This window comes from Rattus norvegicus, chromosome 5 (assembly GCF_021556685.1).
Source record: "Rattus norvegicus strain SHRSP/BbbUtx chromosome 5, alternate assembly SHRSP_T2T, whole genome shotgun sequence".
In the NCBI taxonomy this organism is placed as follows: Eukaryota; Metazoa; Chordata; class Mammalia; order Rodentia; family Muridae; genus Rattus; species Rattus norvegicus.
The window spans coordinates 102,891,085-102,903,896 of NC_141538.1; the positions used below are offsets into that span (position 1 = coordinate 102,891,085).

A 12,812-nucleotide genomic window follows, 5' to 3' on the forward strand; every position below is an offset into this window, starting at 1 on the left:
TTTATGAATAGTCAGGAGACTATTCATAAAACATGAAGCTAAAACATGAAGTACTTAGAGTTAGAGAAAAAAAATGAACAGAACCAGGTAAGAGTTTCATAGTCTTAATGTCAGAGGGTAACAATTGTTTCGGTTCACCAACCACCACAAAATCCCTAGGCTTATCTACAAGCCATATTAATACAGGATATTTGTTAAAATTGCTATTCTGTTAAAAAATGTAAAGATTTCAAAGGATAAGTTATTCCCTCTTTTATCAGCAGGGCGACCTGACAGCTTACCTGTGTGGACCTGACATGTCTGTGTCCTTCTCTCTAATCTACTGTCCGTGTTCACAGCAAACAGCTACTGCAGGCTTGGAGACTTGTCCCTAGATGTCCTGAAAGTCTGTATGAGCTGATGCCCTAAGAGCGAAGCCTTCCAAACTCAAGATTTAAAGCAGTGCCTAGACTGACCCTTCTTCCCACTTCACTATGTGGAAGCTATTCCTCAAGAAAAATATTTCCACAAAGCAGCATCAAGCATAACACAAATACATGAGACAGTTGAATGTAGCGATTGGACAGTCTATAAAATAAGATACCTTCCAAGGAATACTGTCAATTTTAAGTCCAATATTTATACCTTGTTTTTCTGTGATTGTGGTAGAAGAACCTAAGGCCACTAATTTTTAAATATTCATCCAAATAGCACAAACTTTGGGGTAGTCTTAGGACATGATAATTCTAAAACTCTGAGCATTAGTAAATTTTAATAATTAAGGAGGTAAGAGGATAAAAACACTCCTATGTTTTTCAAAAATATTTATTTAAAAATAAGATTTCTAAAAATACAGTACATAGTACATTTCAAGAGAAGTAAAAATTCCACAATTTAAATTAAAAGCAATTTGCAAAGAATATAGAGTATCACATGAATAAAACAAAATCACTAAAATAAATATTAAAAGCAATGTTGTTCTTAAGGTAGATACATAGTCCATTTTCATTAGAAGAACCAGTGTAGACATCTCATCTAAACAATTACATATACCTCGTAGTTCCCACCCACCTGTCAACTCCCTCCCTCTCCTCAGAGTGCTCACAAGTCTCTTACCCACTCTCTTCCTTATTACCACTAGCACTGGAAATGTTAGTGAAGATTTCCTAGGCTAAGAGACAAAACCAAAACAGCAGACGAGGCAGGCGAACGGCCCTCAGACGTACACATAGTTTAGCTGAATGAAAAGCACACCCAGCAACTTTCAAGACAGGGTCTTCCTAGGTACCTACAGTACACACCATTATTAAAACTCAAGCAGTGTTTTTCAATTAGGGATGTGTGAGAATTGGAGCAGATAGCAAGTTTTCGGAGCATCAGAATGACACAGGTGTTGTTAGTGATTAAACTAGCCAGACTAATTCCCTGCACTCTGTTTTCCTCTGTCTGTCCTTGGGCTTACAACCCATTCATCCGAAAATCTCTGATGGGGATGAATTTCTTCTTTCTGTATCTTTAGTTGCTTTTATTTTATGTTGGTTTTTTCTTTGCTTTTTAATAATCACACCAGGAGACAGCAAGCAGTGGCAAATTCTCTCTTTTCCTACTTGAGAAAAATTTCCTACACTCTGCCTTTTAAGCAATGGACAAGCAATGGGCTTATTAAGACACACTCCAGTGGCAACATTCTCACAAGAGCCACAGTGCTGCCCTCCCCTGCTTCCTGTCTAACTGCTCATCTATAAACACCTCATGCTCATGAGCTCGTCACCTTTCAAGTTTTAGGATTGATTGTTTTTTTTTTTTTTTTTCATTCAGAAGGAGACACAGACTGAAGCTGCTGGAAACGACACAAGCATTTCCACGACTGTCTACTTTCCCAGTCAGCTGCATGGTTACTTGCTTGGCTGAGCGATCAGCCCTGGCAGCTTCTCTCTGAGGAAACACTGATAAGTGTGTGTAGAGCTTCAGGGGAAGCACAGGGAAGTCGATCGTGAGCAGCGGTACCACAGCTGGACGATCTATCCAGGACTCTGGTCTGCCAGCTATGTAAAATAAATCACTGAAAAAATTAGTCTGTAAAACAATCAAACTCTAATCTTCACATATGGTGAGCAGCGGAACTGCTTTTGATGTGAAGTTCAACTGTCAGGGTGTTGGCTTAAATCAATGTACCTTTAGGCCTCCTACTGGGAAAGTGTTTGTGTATGCATGTGTTTGTGATTTTTATGTTTTAAAGTGTCTTTTAATTTCATTCTCATTGTCAAAATAAGCAAATACCTGTATCATTATTTAAAGCCATTACGGATTATACACCCCCACACACAGAGATACTAAATTCTTGACTTGTAAATAAAAACGGACCCATTATTTGCCCTTTATTTTAGCATCTGGTTGAGCAAATGTTAAAAGTGTCCAATAGAATTACTTTGCTTATAGAAATAATTTTTTCTTCACTGCTGAAGTAAGAAGACCAAGGGAGGGGGGAACTTTTGAAAAGTGATTCTCTAATCTTCAGTAGCTTCAGCCTATTGAAATACCTTATAAAGTAGCCACATAAGTACAAAAGTAAAGCCCACACTAATCTGCACAACAAAATAAAAATGAGTCTAGGTAGATTCATTTCAATTGACTCTGCTGAATGTAAGCTGTCAAGACTGTTCACTTCTTCAGACACGAACATAAGAAGCTCTCAGTCAACCAAAAGAAAACTGCTCTTTGGTTCAAGAATTAAAAATGTAACTCAACGCTAATGTGAATAGCACCAGGATGTTTTAACTGTTCAGGTTGTAAAACTCTAATTTCAGGCACGAGTAGGTTAAAAATATCATGCATCCACATTGGCTTGGACACAGAGCTATCAGTATGCAGATGCGTCTTCCCTCTGACTGACAGCCTACAAACAAGCAGACCGTGTGCTGACTGAGGCAGGCAGGCAAAGCACAGAGGAGCATGCCTGCGGTCACAGGTGCTCAGGCTACACCTCTGTGTACAAAGCTACTGAGATGAAAAGTGTTTTATACGTGTAATTAGTTATTGAGCAACTATGAGAGCACTACTTGTACATGTGAGGGAATAAGGGCTTCAGAAAAGAAGGCCTCCAGGGTCTCATGAACACCAACAGATTCCTTCCTTCATAACAGTTGCTGATTTCTCTGGTGACTGGGTATTCTTTCTTTGCTATAGGACTCCTCGGACAGGCTCCAGTTCTTTTTAAACTTTGAGCAGGCTATCACTTCTCCTTTTACTACAGCTACACTTCCATGATAGTTTAACATGTGCGTGCTAAAAATGCCTGAGGTGAACTGACCCTCACAATCACCTGACGTTAAAAATAATCTTTCAGGAGCATCGGGCCAGCCAAGGAGGGAGGACAGTGAGTGAAGAAGGAACAGCTCAGACCAAATGCTTCCCAGAGTGACTGTGCAGCTATCTACACACGTCACAGAGCTCTACAGGGACATGGTGCCAGCGGGGACGAGGAGGAGGTGGCCAGGACAGTTCAGTCTCCAGTCAGCTCTTTTCAGATGCTGACTACTCATGTCCTTGGGCCTTCGCTCCATCTCACTAACGTCCCTGACTTTCTTAATCTAGTTTTTAATAATATTACTCACTGGTACCTGAACTCTAGGGTAGACACAGGGAAAGCTGTAATATAGCAAGAGATATGACATTGGAAGATCAGTACTACCAATGACTTAAGAATTTTAAGCACTGAGCCAAGCACAGCAGCATATGCCCATGATCCCAGAATGTGGCAAAGCCAGTAAAACCCTGTCTCCAAATAATAATAATAATAATAATAATAATAATAATAACAATAATTTGCTTCAAATTATCACTAGCAGATAATATTGCCACAACTGATAAAAGAACTGATAAAAATATTATTGGTCTTAACAAAACAGCTTTTAAAAAATAAATTTTGTTTAAAAATGCATAAAGGTAATGGAAAAAAGTGGGAAAAGTCACTTCTTGAAGTTAAGTCATCACCATCTCAAAGGTAGCAGAAATGCTAATATTGGTTCATATACTCAGTGACAGTACTGGTACAAAGTACTTCATGTAAACAGCTTCTAATACTTTCCCATGTTCTACTGTAAAATACTGTAGAATCTAAGAACAGCTAAGCATAAATTATACTAAAATTTTTATTTGTAACTAAGTTCCGAGTATGGTTCCTACCCCAGAAGGCAATGACAGATGTGGGTACTGGACCACGTTCTCACTGCTTAGCTAATTAAATGGTCAATAACACTAGCAAGTAGAACGCAGTAAGTTTACAGGACCTACTAACTCCATCTGTCAACATTTGTAATTCTCAAAGCATTAGTAGAGGTGGGTGAAAGTCTAATGTTTTAGCTACTAGTAAATTACATAATGTTTGTAATAAATTTCCAATATATGTATGTATAGTAGAGGTCATGTCAAAAACTTACATAATCAAGTATGATAGTGTAGTGAACTGTAGCTAGGCTATCTACTTACTGATATGTGTCACACAAGAGAACTACCCAGAGAACAGACAGACTAGAGAGAAATTAGCATAATACTAATGAATATTAGTACCATGTTAAGCCATTGCAAGACAAATTGTGATTTTTTTTTTTTAGCAATACATGTAAGAACACTCAAACTAACCATGAACTAACACAGAAAACTATGTGGCTTTCATATAAACTCATTTGTATCTCCTATTTGGAAGTGTATTCTTAATTTGAGTCTTTGTGATTACTGTTTAGAATTAATATATCTTTGGAGCAAAATAGTTAGTTACTTATATGGAAATAGCTCAAAGTCTCATTAAGAATAGCTAGAATGAGCCACCATCCTTAAAGGAACCACTTATGCACATTAATGAAATGTTCTGAGATGTTTGACTCAGTTCTTCTGCATCTAGGGTACAGCTATGCTCTATACCCTCTTCCTGTCTTTTCTTGATTCTTGGAATTAAATCCTGGGCATCTTGTGCACTCTATTGTTGAGGTACATATGGACCCTTACTTTATTACTATTAAAAGTAAAATGTCTTCTGAAAAAGAGGTTACCCTGTTAGCTACAATTTTAAATGTCTTTTATGTTACCTAAAACATTTTAAACATAACTTATAAAACAAAATAGGTTTTTATTTTCAAGTAACATCAGCTAGCTTAGTAATTTGAAATGGAAGTCTGGTAACAAAGACTCCTTAGAGACTGTTTAATGTTTAGAAGATTTTGAACTCGGTCCTTTGTTACCAACATCAAGCTTGTTAGATATCACAAAACTTAATGTGTGGTGTGTGAGACGAATGAATGAATGAATGAATGAATGAACGAACGAATGAATAAATGAATGATGATGATGGGGGAGAGGGCATGAGTGCCAAGGCATGTTTGTGGAGGTCAGCGGACAATTCTGTGGAGTCAGGTGCTTTCGTTTTTCCTTCTTCACCTAAGTGGGTACATGGGCCAAAATCTGGTCACCAGTCATGCACAGCAAACACCCTTATGTACTGAACCACCTTGCAGGCCCAACTCTAATTGTTTACCAAGTATTTGCGAACTGGTATTAACATTTGAACTGCAGAATCCCAAGAGGTGACTTTGCTAATGTAAAAATACCTTTTGACCCACATTTTGCTAATTAAAAAGGAAGTTTCTATGTGCTTCAATGTAATATAGAGAAGGAGCCATCTCCTTGCTCCACTGCCTCCTAAGACCCCACACGGGCAGGTATGCCCTCCGTTACTCAGAGGAAAGGGGCTATTGAATCTACAGGGTTAATTCTCACTGAGAAGGTTTTTTAAAAAGCAAAGAAAAAATAGTATTATTAACCAATTACTAATTATTTTAAGGCAATTGAGCCTGTGTATGTGTGGAAGGGGACCATCCCAAAATTGAATTGAAAAAACTACATGTACTTTTTTAAATTCTCAATAAAACATACCGGATAACACAGTTACCACAGCAACTGTAATAAATGTTTCGTCTTTTAATAAAATAGTATTTTAAGTAAGTTTTTATAATGCTAACAAAATAAGTTGCCACAATAAGGTTTAAAGTAAAATCAAGAACTAGCTTACCCTAATCTGAACTTGTGAGCGACAGTAAAAAGTATACAAGAATATACATACATACAGCTGAGCACTTCACCTAGAAGGAACATCGCCAACAGTAACACATCCATTTTCAATGTTTATAAAACTTTACACTTTTATACATATGTTCCTATAAGTGTACACCTCTGGCACGTTCCTAGATTGGCGATACAACCCACTAACAGGATAGTAAAAGCCTCTAGAGCCAGAATAATTACATCAATTAGCCAAAAGAGGGCGCAGAAAGAACATAGGAGCTTAATCCCTAGGAAATGGCCAACAGGCTTTTCCCTAGGAATCTAAATAGATTGCAAACCCCTCGTGGGGTCAGACACATACATTGGACAATACTGTGTGAGTATATATAGGTACACTGCAATATAGATTCTTATAGATACATCAATAATAGCATTTCTGTAGGTCAAACTGTGTATTAAGTCCAATGACTACTTAGGAAATTCTGCAGAGACGGGTCAGGACCAGGGAGAACAAAGAGAAAGGGAAGATGATGTGCCCAGAAGTGGTAAATATAAGCAAACCAAATCCACAGACCCCCAGATGGGGAAGTGATCATCCCTCCCCATTGCCTCTGTGTCAGAGCCACTCTGCTCCAGAAGTACATGCAGTTACGGAGCTCCACACTGGGCCTGCACTTGGCTCTGCTGTGGATGCTCCAGGTCTTGAGTGAACTGAACATACACAGCTGAAGGCAGGCATTCGACGCCTACCTCCCCACATTAGATATACACCACTCCCCTTTAGTAACTGTCACCAGCCAACTTAGTCAATCAGCTTACATAAAACCAACCCCTCTGCCTAGACTAAAACATACTAATTTTAGGTTTCCTAACCTTTATAAATGTTTCTTATATTAAACTTGCTATATGTCTTAGCACCAATAAATGCTTCCATCTGCCACTTCTAAGTTTTTAAATAACAAACATAATTATTAGAACATGAAAATATGGTATTAATATTTCTGCAAAGAGATTATTCTACTCAGAATATCTTATAAGACATTTACAGTATCTGAAAGAACTAGCCACAGTATTTCCCAGCTATGATTCCTTACTTTACAACTCTTATAAGAAAAGTATGTATATGGTTCAAGAATGGTAGATTTGTTCAACTTCTTTTCAGGGAAAAGGTCACCAAGCACACAAAACATATACATTTTCAGTATTCTAAATGAAAAGAAATTAACTCATATGAAATGTCTTTGCATACAATAGACCCATGTTGTTAAGGGACCATCACTACCGTAGATTACAATAATATCCTGACATTAATAAAAGGTCTCTAGAGTGATACAAATTAGAACTGGCCAATGCAAATTCAATTTTAACTGGGGTGATTACTGGTATATGAATTTTGTGACCTACTTTAAACTTTGATATAAGTTGAGCAGCATCTATTCTACAATATATAAACCTTCAATGTGCACAGTGAGATCGAGTGGCAGATAAATAAAAGTATACATACTTTAAAAGCAGTTTTCCTCTTTACACTGTACATTACACACCATCCAGTTGAGCATTTAAAACATCTGCTTTTTACTATAACTGCACTTGAAGAAGTAACTGGAATTATTGCAAACTTCCTACCCTCTTCAGTCATTAGAATCTTAGGGTAAAACAGGAATATATGCCTGACTGGTCACAAATGTCTCCTGGGAGCAGATATTCTATTAGCAATCAATGACTGCTGCAGAAGAGAAAAGCATCTTTCCTTTACAGTAAGGTAGTAGTTGGTGCGCTACACCCGTGGTGTCGTCTGTGGCTGCTGAGGAGGAAAGAGGAGCATCCGAGAGCTGCTCCCAGGCAGCCACTGCGCCTTGCTGCTCACTGCACTGTAAAAACCCTGCAGCACATCAAAAGCAAGTAGTAACATCATTTTAACTGATATTCAAAAAAGGAAAATTTACACATAACAAAGTATCCACTTTTGTAAACTTGAAGAATTAAATTCAAATTTGGTTAGTACTGCTTAAAGGTAAACATAAAACATCTCAAATTTCTATAAACTAGATTTTAAAATATTCCGAGTACTGAAGAAAACATATGTACCATTGTTTTATCCCAATCACTGCCTTTGAGTCTAGTAACAGAAGCATTTAAAGAATCCTGGTGCAAGGCTAATTTAAAAGTAAACATGCTTTTAAAACTTAAATATAGATCTTGTATTAGCCCCACAACAGGATCAAGATCACTATTAAAATGAAGCCTGGGGCACATTATGATGCCTAAGATTGGTGGGTGGATTTTAATTGACTTGAAGACTGTCATAGTTCTATTCTCATAAAACCTGTAACGCATTTCCAGCATGGAGGACCCATCTGTGCCCACCATCCATCTGTTTAGACGTGATTGGCAAAGTGGTAGGGAACTCTCAGTGGTTGCCTCTGCCTGAAAGGAATGAACCACAGGATCTTCCAACGAGTGCCAAAAACTTCTGAGAAGGTCTGCTGCCATGGCTTTCGGGGCCGCGATCTACAGAAGACAGCATTATTAGTGAAAGACAGCACTCCCACGGTGCACTTCAGTCAGCTAAAACAATACAGGTTGGCTGGGGATCCATTACTGGACTCTGATGCATTGTGTCTCAGCATCACAAACACAGCTTTCCTTTCAATGTGGCATGCAGCTGAGCTTCAGCTCTGGATAGCAGATATTGTATCTGCATCGTCAATCAACCTAGGGTAACTCTGGAAGCAGAGGAGAAGCTCAGCATAACAGAATGTGTGTCAACAACACAGTAGCAAATCTCTTTTGATGTACTTTCAGGACAAATAATTTAGCTTACTTCTGTGAGACAGGGAACAAGAGTGATCAGTACTTATTTTGTTTAAGAGCTCTCATGGCTGAAAGCCCCTACTGTAAGACTGGGATACTCCTGTCCAGCTTGGGCTTCAGACAGGACAGGAAAAAGACATCAATATATTACTTTCCTACTATTAACATAGGCACACAATTCTCAAAGGTAGTCAGTTGTTTCTATTTTTAAATAAGATCACTATAACTTAATACTTACATTTCTTCACAACAGTTTGACATTTTTTCAATAGATGTTGTATCCTATTAAAAACAGAAAAATTATATTCAGATGTAATGAATTTATCAATATTTTATTTATGTAATATATAAGCCAATCCAGAAAATATTACAAAGATTTAACAAGTTTATATACATCCTGAGGTCCTCTTAAAAAATAAAATGAATGGGGTTGGGGATTTAGCTCAGTGGTAGAGCGCTTGCCTAGGAAGCGCAAGGCCCTGGGTTCGGTCCCCAGCTCCGAAAAAAAGAACCAAAAAAAAATAAATAAATAAAATGAACATTACATCATGTCAAAAAATTAGTGAACTACAAAAATGTCAAACACTTCTCCAAGAACTACTGCATTTGATTATAACCTCTGAGGACACCTGGTTCCTTGGTAATTCTTTTAAAAGCCTAGCTATTTCCATTTAACTCAACTTTCTGAAAATATACACTAAAAATAAGTATCAAAATAACACATAAAAGCTATCAATGAGTACATAACTATAAAGAGACAAAGAATACTACTGGTTCTGGATTTTACAGACTTCTATAAATAACAAGGCAAATCTATAAATTAATCATGTTACGATATGTTTAAATAAGATTAGATGATTAATATTCCCTAATAAAAAGAAAACATTTCTTAGTTCCCCCAACAAGCAAACCAAACCTTTACAAAAATGCAATTTCTCCTGTGTGTTTTTACAGGGCTGCAATGCAGACCTAGAAGGAAAGCTCTTCAGCAGAAGTGTTTCTGAAAGTGTGGATGCAAACTCCAATAACCAAGAATCTATCGATTATATTGACAAAATGTTGTGATAGCCAAATACCCAATATATAAATTGTTCAACCTTATAGCTAGGTAAAAATGTAAAGTGTAAGTACATTTTAAAGCAATACAAAGGAAACATTTTTCAAATACGCAAAAACATTGGCTAAATCTTCCCCATGTCCCATGATTCGACCTTACTGCCTTGTTCACTTATGACAAACGGCGGAGTAAAGCAGTAATAATCAGAACCATTCATGGAAACACTTGTCAGTGTAAAAATGACTTGGCTGTAGAACTTTCCTTTAGTGGCACTAACCTTTTACATTCAGGGATGACAAACTATCAGATATGCTGAGCAAGCAGCTAGCCTCTAGAAGGGAGAAGTAAACCTGCTTTTTATGAGACTAGCAACAGACAATAGTTTCATTTACAGCATTTTCTGAAGATTTGCAAAAAGATTTGCAAAAAGATGGCAGAGTTACTATATATTCCATACATGTTAGTTTTTTATTATGTCTTGAAACTTAACAACTATGTTGAAAATAAGATTCTGTTTGTTGTGTTGCATAATTTCCTCCCCAAACAAATATTTTATTCATTCTAAATGAAAGAACAGTCTATAAATAATGTGAGAAAATATCTTAAGCATTTAGAGAAGTGGTTCTAATGGAAGTAGAAAAGGGTAGTTGTTAGAGCATCTTTTGGTATATGCTAACATGTAACAAGGACACGTGCTCCACTATGTTCATAGCAGCCTTATTTATAATAGCCAGAAGCTGGAAAGAACCCAGATGTCCCTCAACAGAGGAATGGATACAGAAAATGTGGTACATTTATGCAATGGATACGCTGATATCAAAAACAATGACTTCATGAAATTCATAGGCAAATGGATGGAACTGGAAAATATCATCCTGAGTGAGGTAACCCAATCACAGAAAAACATACTTGGTATGCACTTACTGATAAGTGGATATTAGCCCAAAATCTTGGAATACCCAAGAAATAATTCACAGATCACATGATGCTCAAGAAGCAGGAATACTGAAGTGTGGATGCTTCAATCTTTCTTAGAAAGGGGTACAAAATACTCACAAGAGGAAATATGGAAACAAAATGTGGAGCAGATACTGAAGGAAAGGCCATCCAGAGACTGCCCCACCTGGGGGTCCATCCTATATACAGTCACCAAACCCAGACAATATTGTGGATGCTAAGAAGTACATGCTGAACGGAGCCTGATATAGCTGTATCCTGAGAGGCTTTGCCAGAGCCTGACAAATACAGAGGCAGATGCTCGCAGCCAACCATTGGACTGAGCATGGGGTCCCCAATGGAGGAGTTAGAGAAAGGACTGAAGGAGTTGAAGGGGTTTGCAACCCATAGGAAGAACAATATCAACCAACCAGACCCACCCCCACCAGAGCTCCCAGGGTCTATACCACCAACCAAAGAGTACACATGGAGGGACCCATGGCTCCATCTGCATATGTAGCAGAGGACATCCTTGTCGGACATCAATGGGACAAGAGGCCCTTGGTCCTGTGAAAGCTCCATGCCCCAGTATAGGGAATGCCAGGGCTGCAAGGTGGGAGTGCGTGGGTTGGTGGGGAGCACCCTCATAGAAGCAGGGGGAGAGAGGATGAGATAGGGGTTTTCTGGAGGGGCAACCAGGAATGGAAATAACATTTGAAATGTAAATAAAGAAAATATCCAATAAAAGAAAAGGCCATATGGACAATGTCTTAGGGTGCTGAGCAGATGGCAAAAGCCACTGCAAAGGAACCCACATCAAAGTGCAGAGGGAAAGAGCAGACAGTCACCACATGCTATCTCTAGAGTAGTGGTTCTCAACTTTCCTAATGCTGTTCTTCAAGCTGTGGTGACCCCAACCATAAAATTACTTTCATTACTACTTCATAACTGTAACTTTGCTAGTTATAAATCATAGTGTAAATATGATATGTGATCTCAGTGAAAGGGTCTTCAACCCCAAAGGGGTCTCGACCTGAAATACAACCTTTGACAACACCTTCTTTATAACTAAAAGCTGCATGAGGACACAGGGCAGGGTGGTGGGTCTACTGTCGCCATTATACTGGGACAGGTTTACTACAGAATCTACAGTATAGAATCTAGTGTGGTCCTGAAAAAAAAATATCTTTAAAAGCCTCTGCAGGTTTAGCTTTCACATATAGAAAGCCCTTTGGAGTTTTCAGACATCAAAATCGAAAGCATTTAAATCATGGGTAGATAACAGCTATTCTTTCAAAAGATGAGATCGTCACTCTCTGTCATAAACAGCAGTTGGGAAGCTGCCTAAATTAATCTACTATTTTCTCTAGAATGGCAAGTGTTCACCTTTTCCCACCTCTGTCATCCAGAATACTGTTACCACAAAAACAGCATAAGGTCTGTACCTGAGTGCTAGTTAGCGCTCAGTCTGGGAGGCAGCGAGCACAGGAAAGTTGAACCCTATCATTTATAAGCAGGTTGCAATGCACCAGACAGACTCTGTCACTGAAGGAAAAATAAAAACCACATATGTACAAGTACTAAGTTGGTCTTGATTTACTTTGTTTTGTAACATGGACAAACATGAGATTTTTCTAAGCATACCGAAGATACTCAAAACTTCTAGTGGCACTAGGGAAGGACCAACAAGACAAATGCTACAAAAGGAATAAAAATACAACATTCAGCCTCAGCTAGCTAGGAAATAAACCATTCTTTTAACAAATGCGGAATCGCATTTACTGAGTGCTGCGATAATTAGTTCTGAGAAATGTTTATGCACAGAATGATCTAATGATCACAACATCTAAAGCTTCAATCATCCTCAATACCTAAACAATACAAGAGAATAAATACCTCATTATTTTAAAAGCTGGAATTTTACATTAAAAAAAAAAGCAAAAAAGACTTTCAGAAACAGGTCTATTCT

The 12,812-nt window shown here is 38.0% G+C and overlaps 1 protein-coding gene across 8 annotated transcripts in view; it reads right to left on the minus strand.

The window, feature by feature from the left end:
* Positions 1 to 788: 788 nt before the first annotated feature.
* Zdhhc21 (zDHHC palmitoyltransferase 21) overlaps positions 789 to 12,812 on the minus strand; it is a 59,175-nt gene continuing 47,151 nt past the window's right edge. For 5 of the 8 annotated variants that reach the window (XM_087548054.1, XM_087548052.1, XM_087548050.1 and 2 more), the window contains 2 exons: positions 9,089 to 9,132; positions 1,318 to 8,547 (listed from right to left, as the gene is read on the minus strand). In XM_087548054.1, the coding sequence (XP_087404180.1) occupies positions 8,415 to 8,547; positions 9,089 to 9,132 (177 nt within the window). In that variant the 3' untranslated portion in view covers positions 1,318 to 8,414. 8 annotated transcript variants of the gene reach the window in all.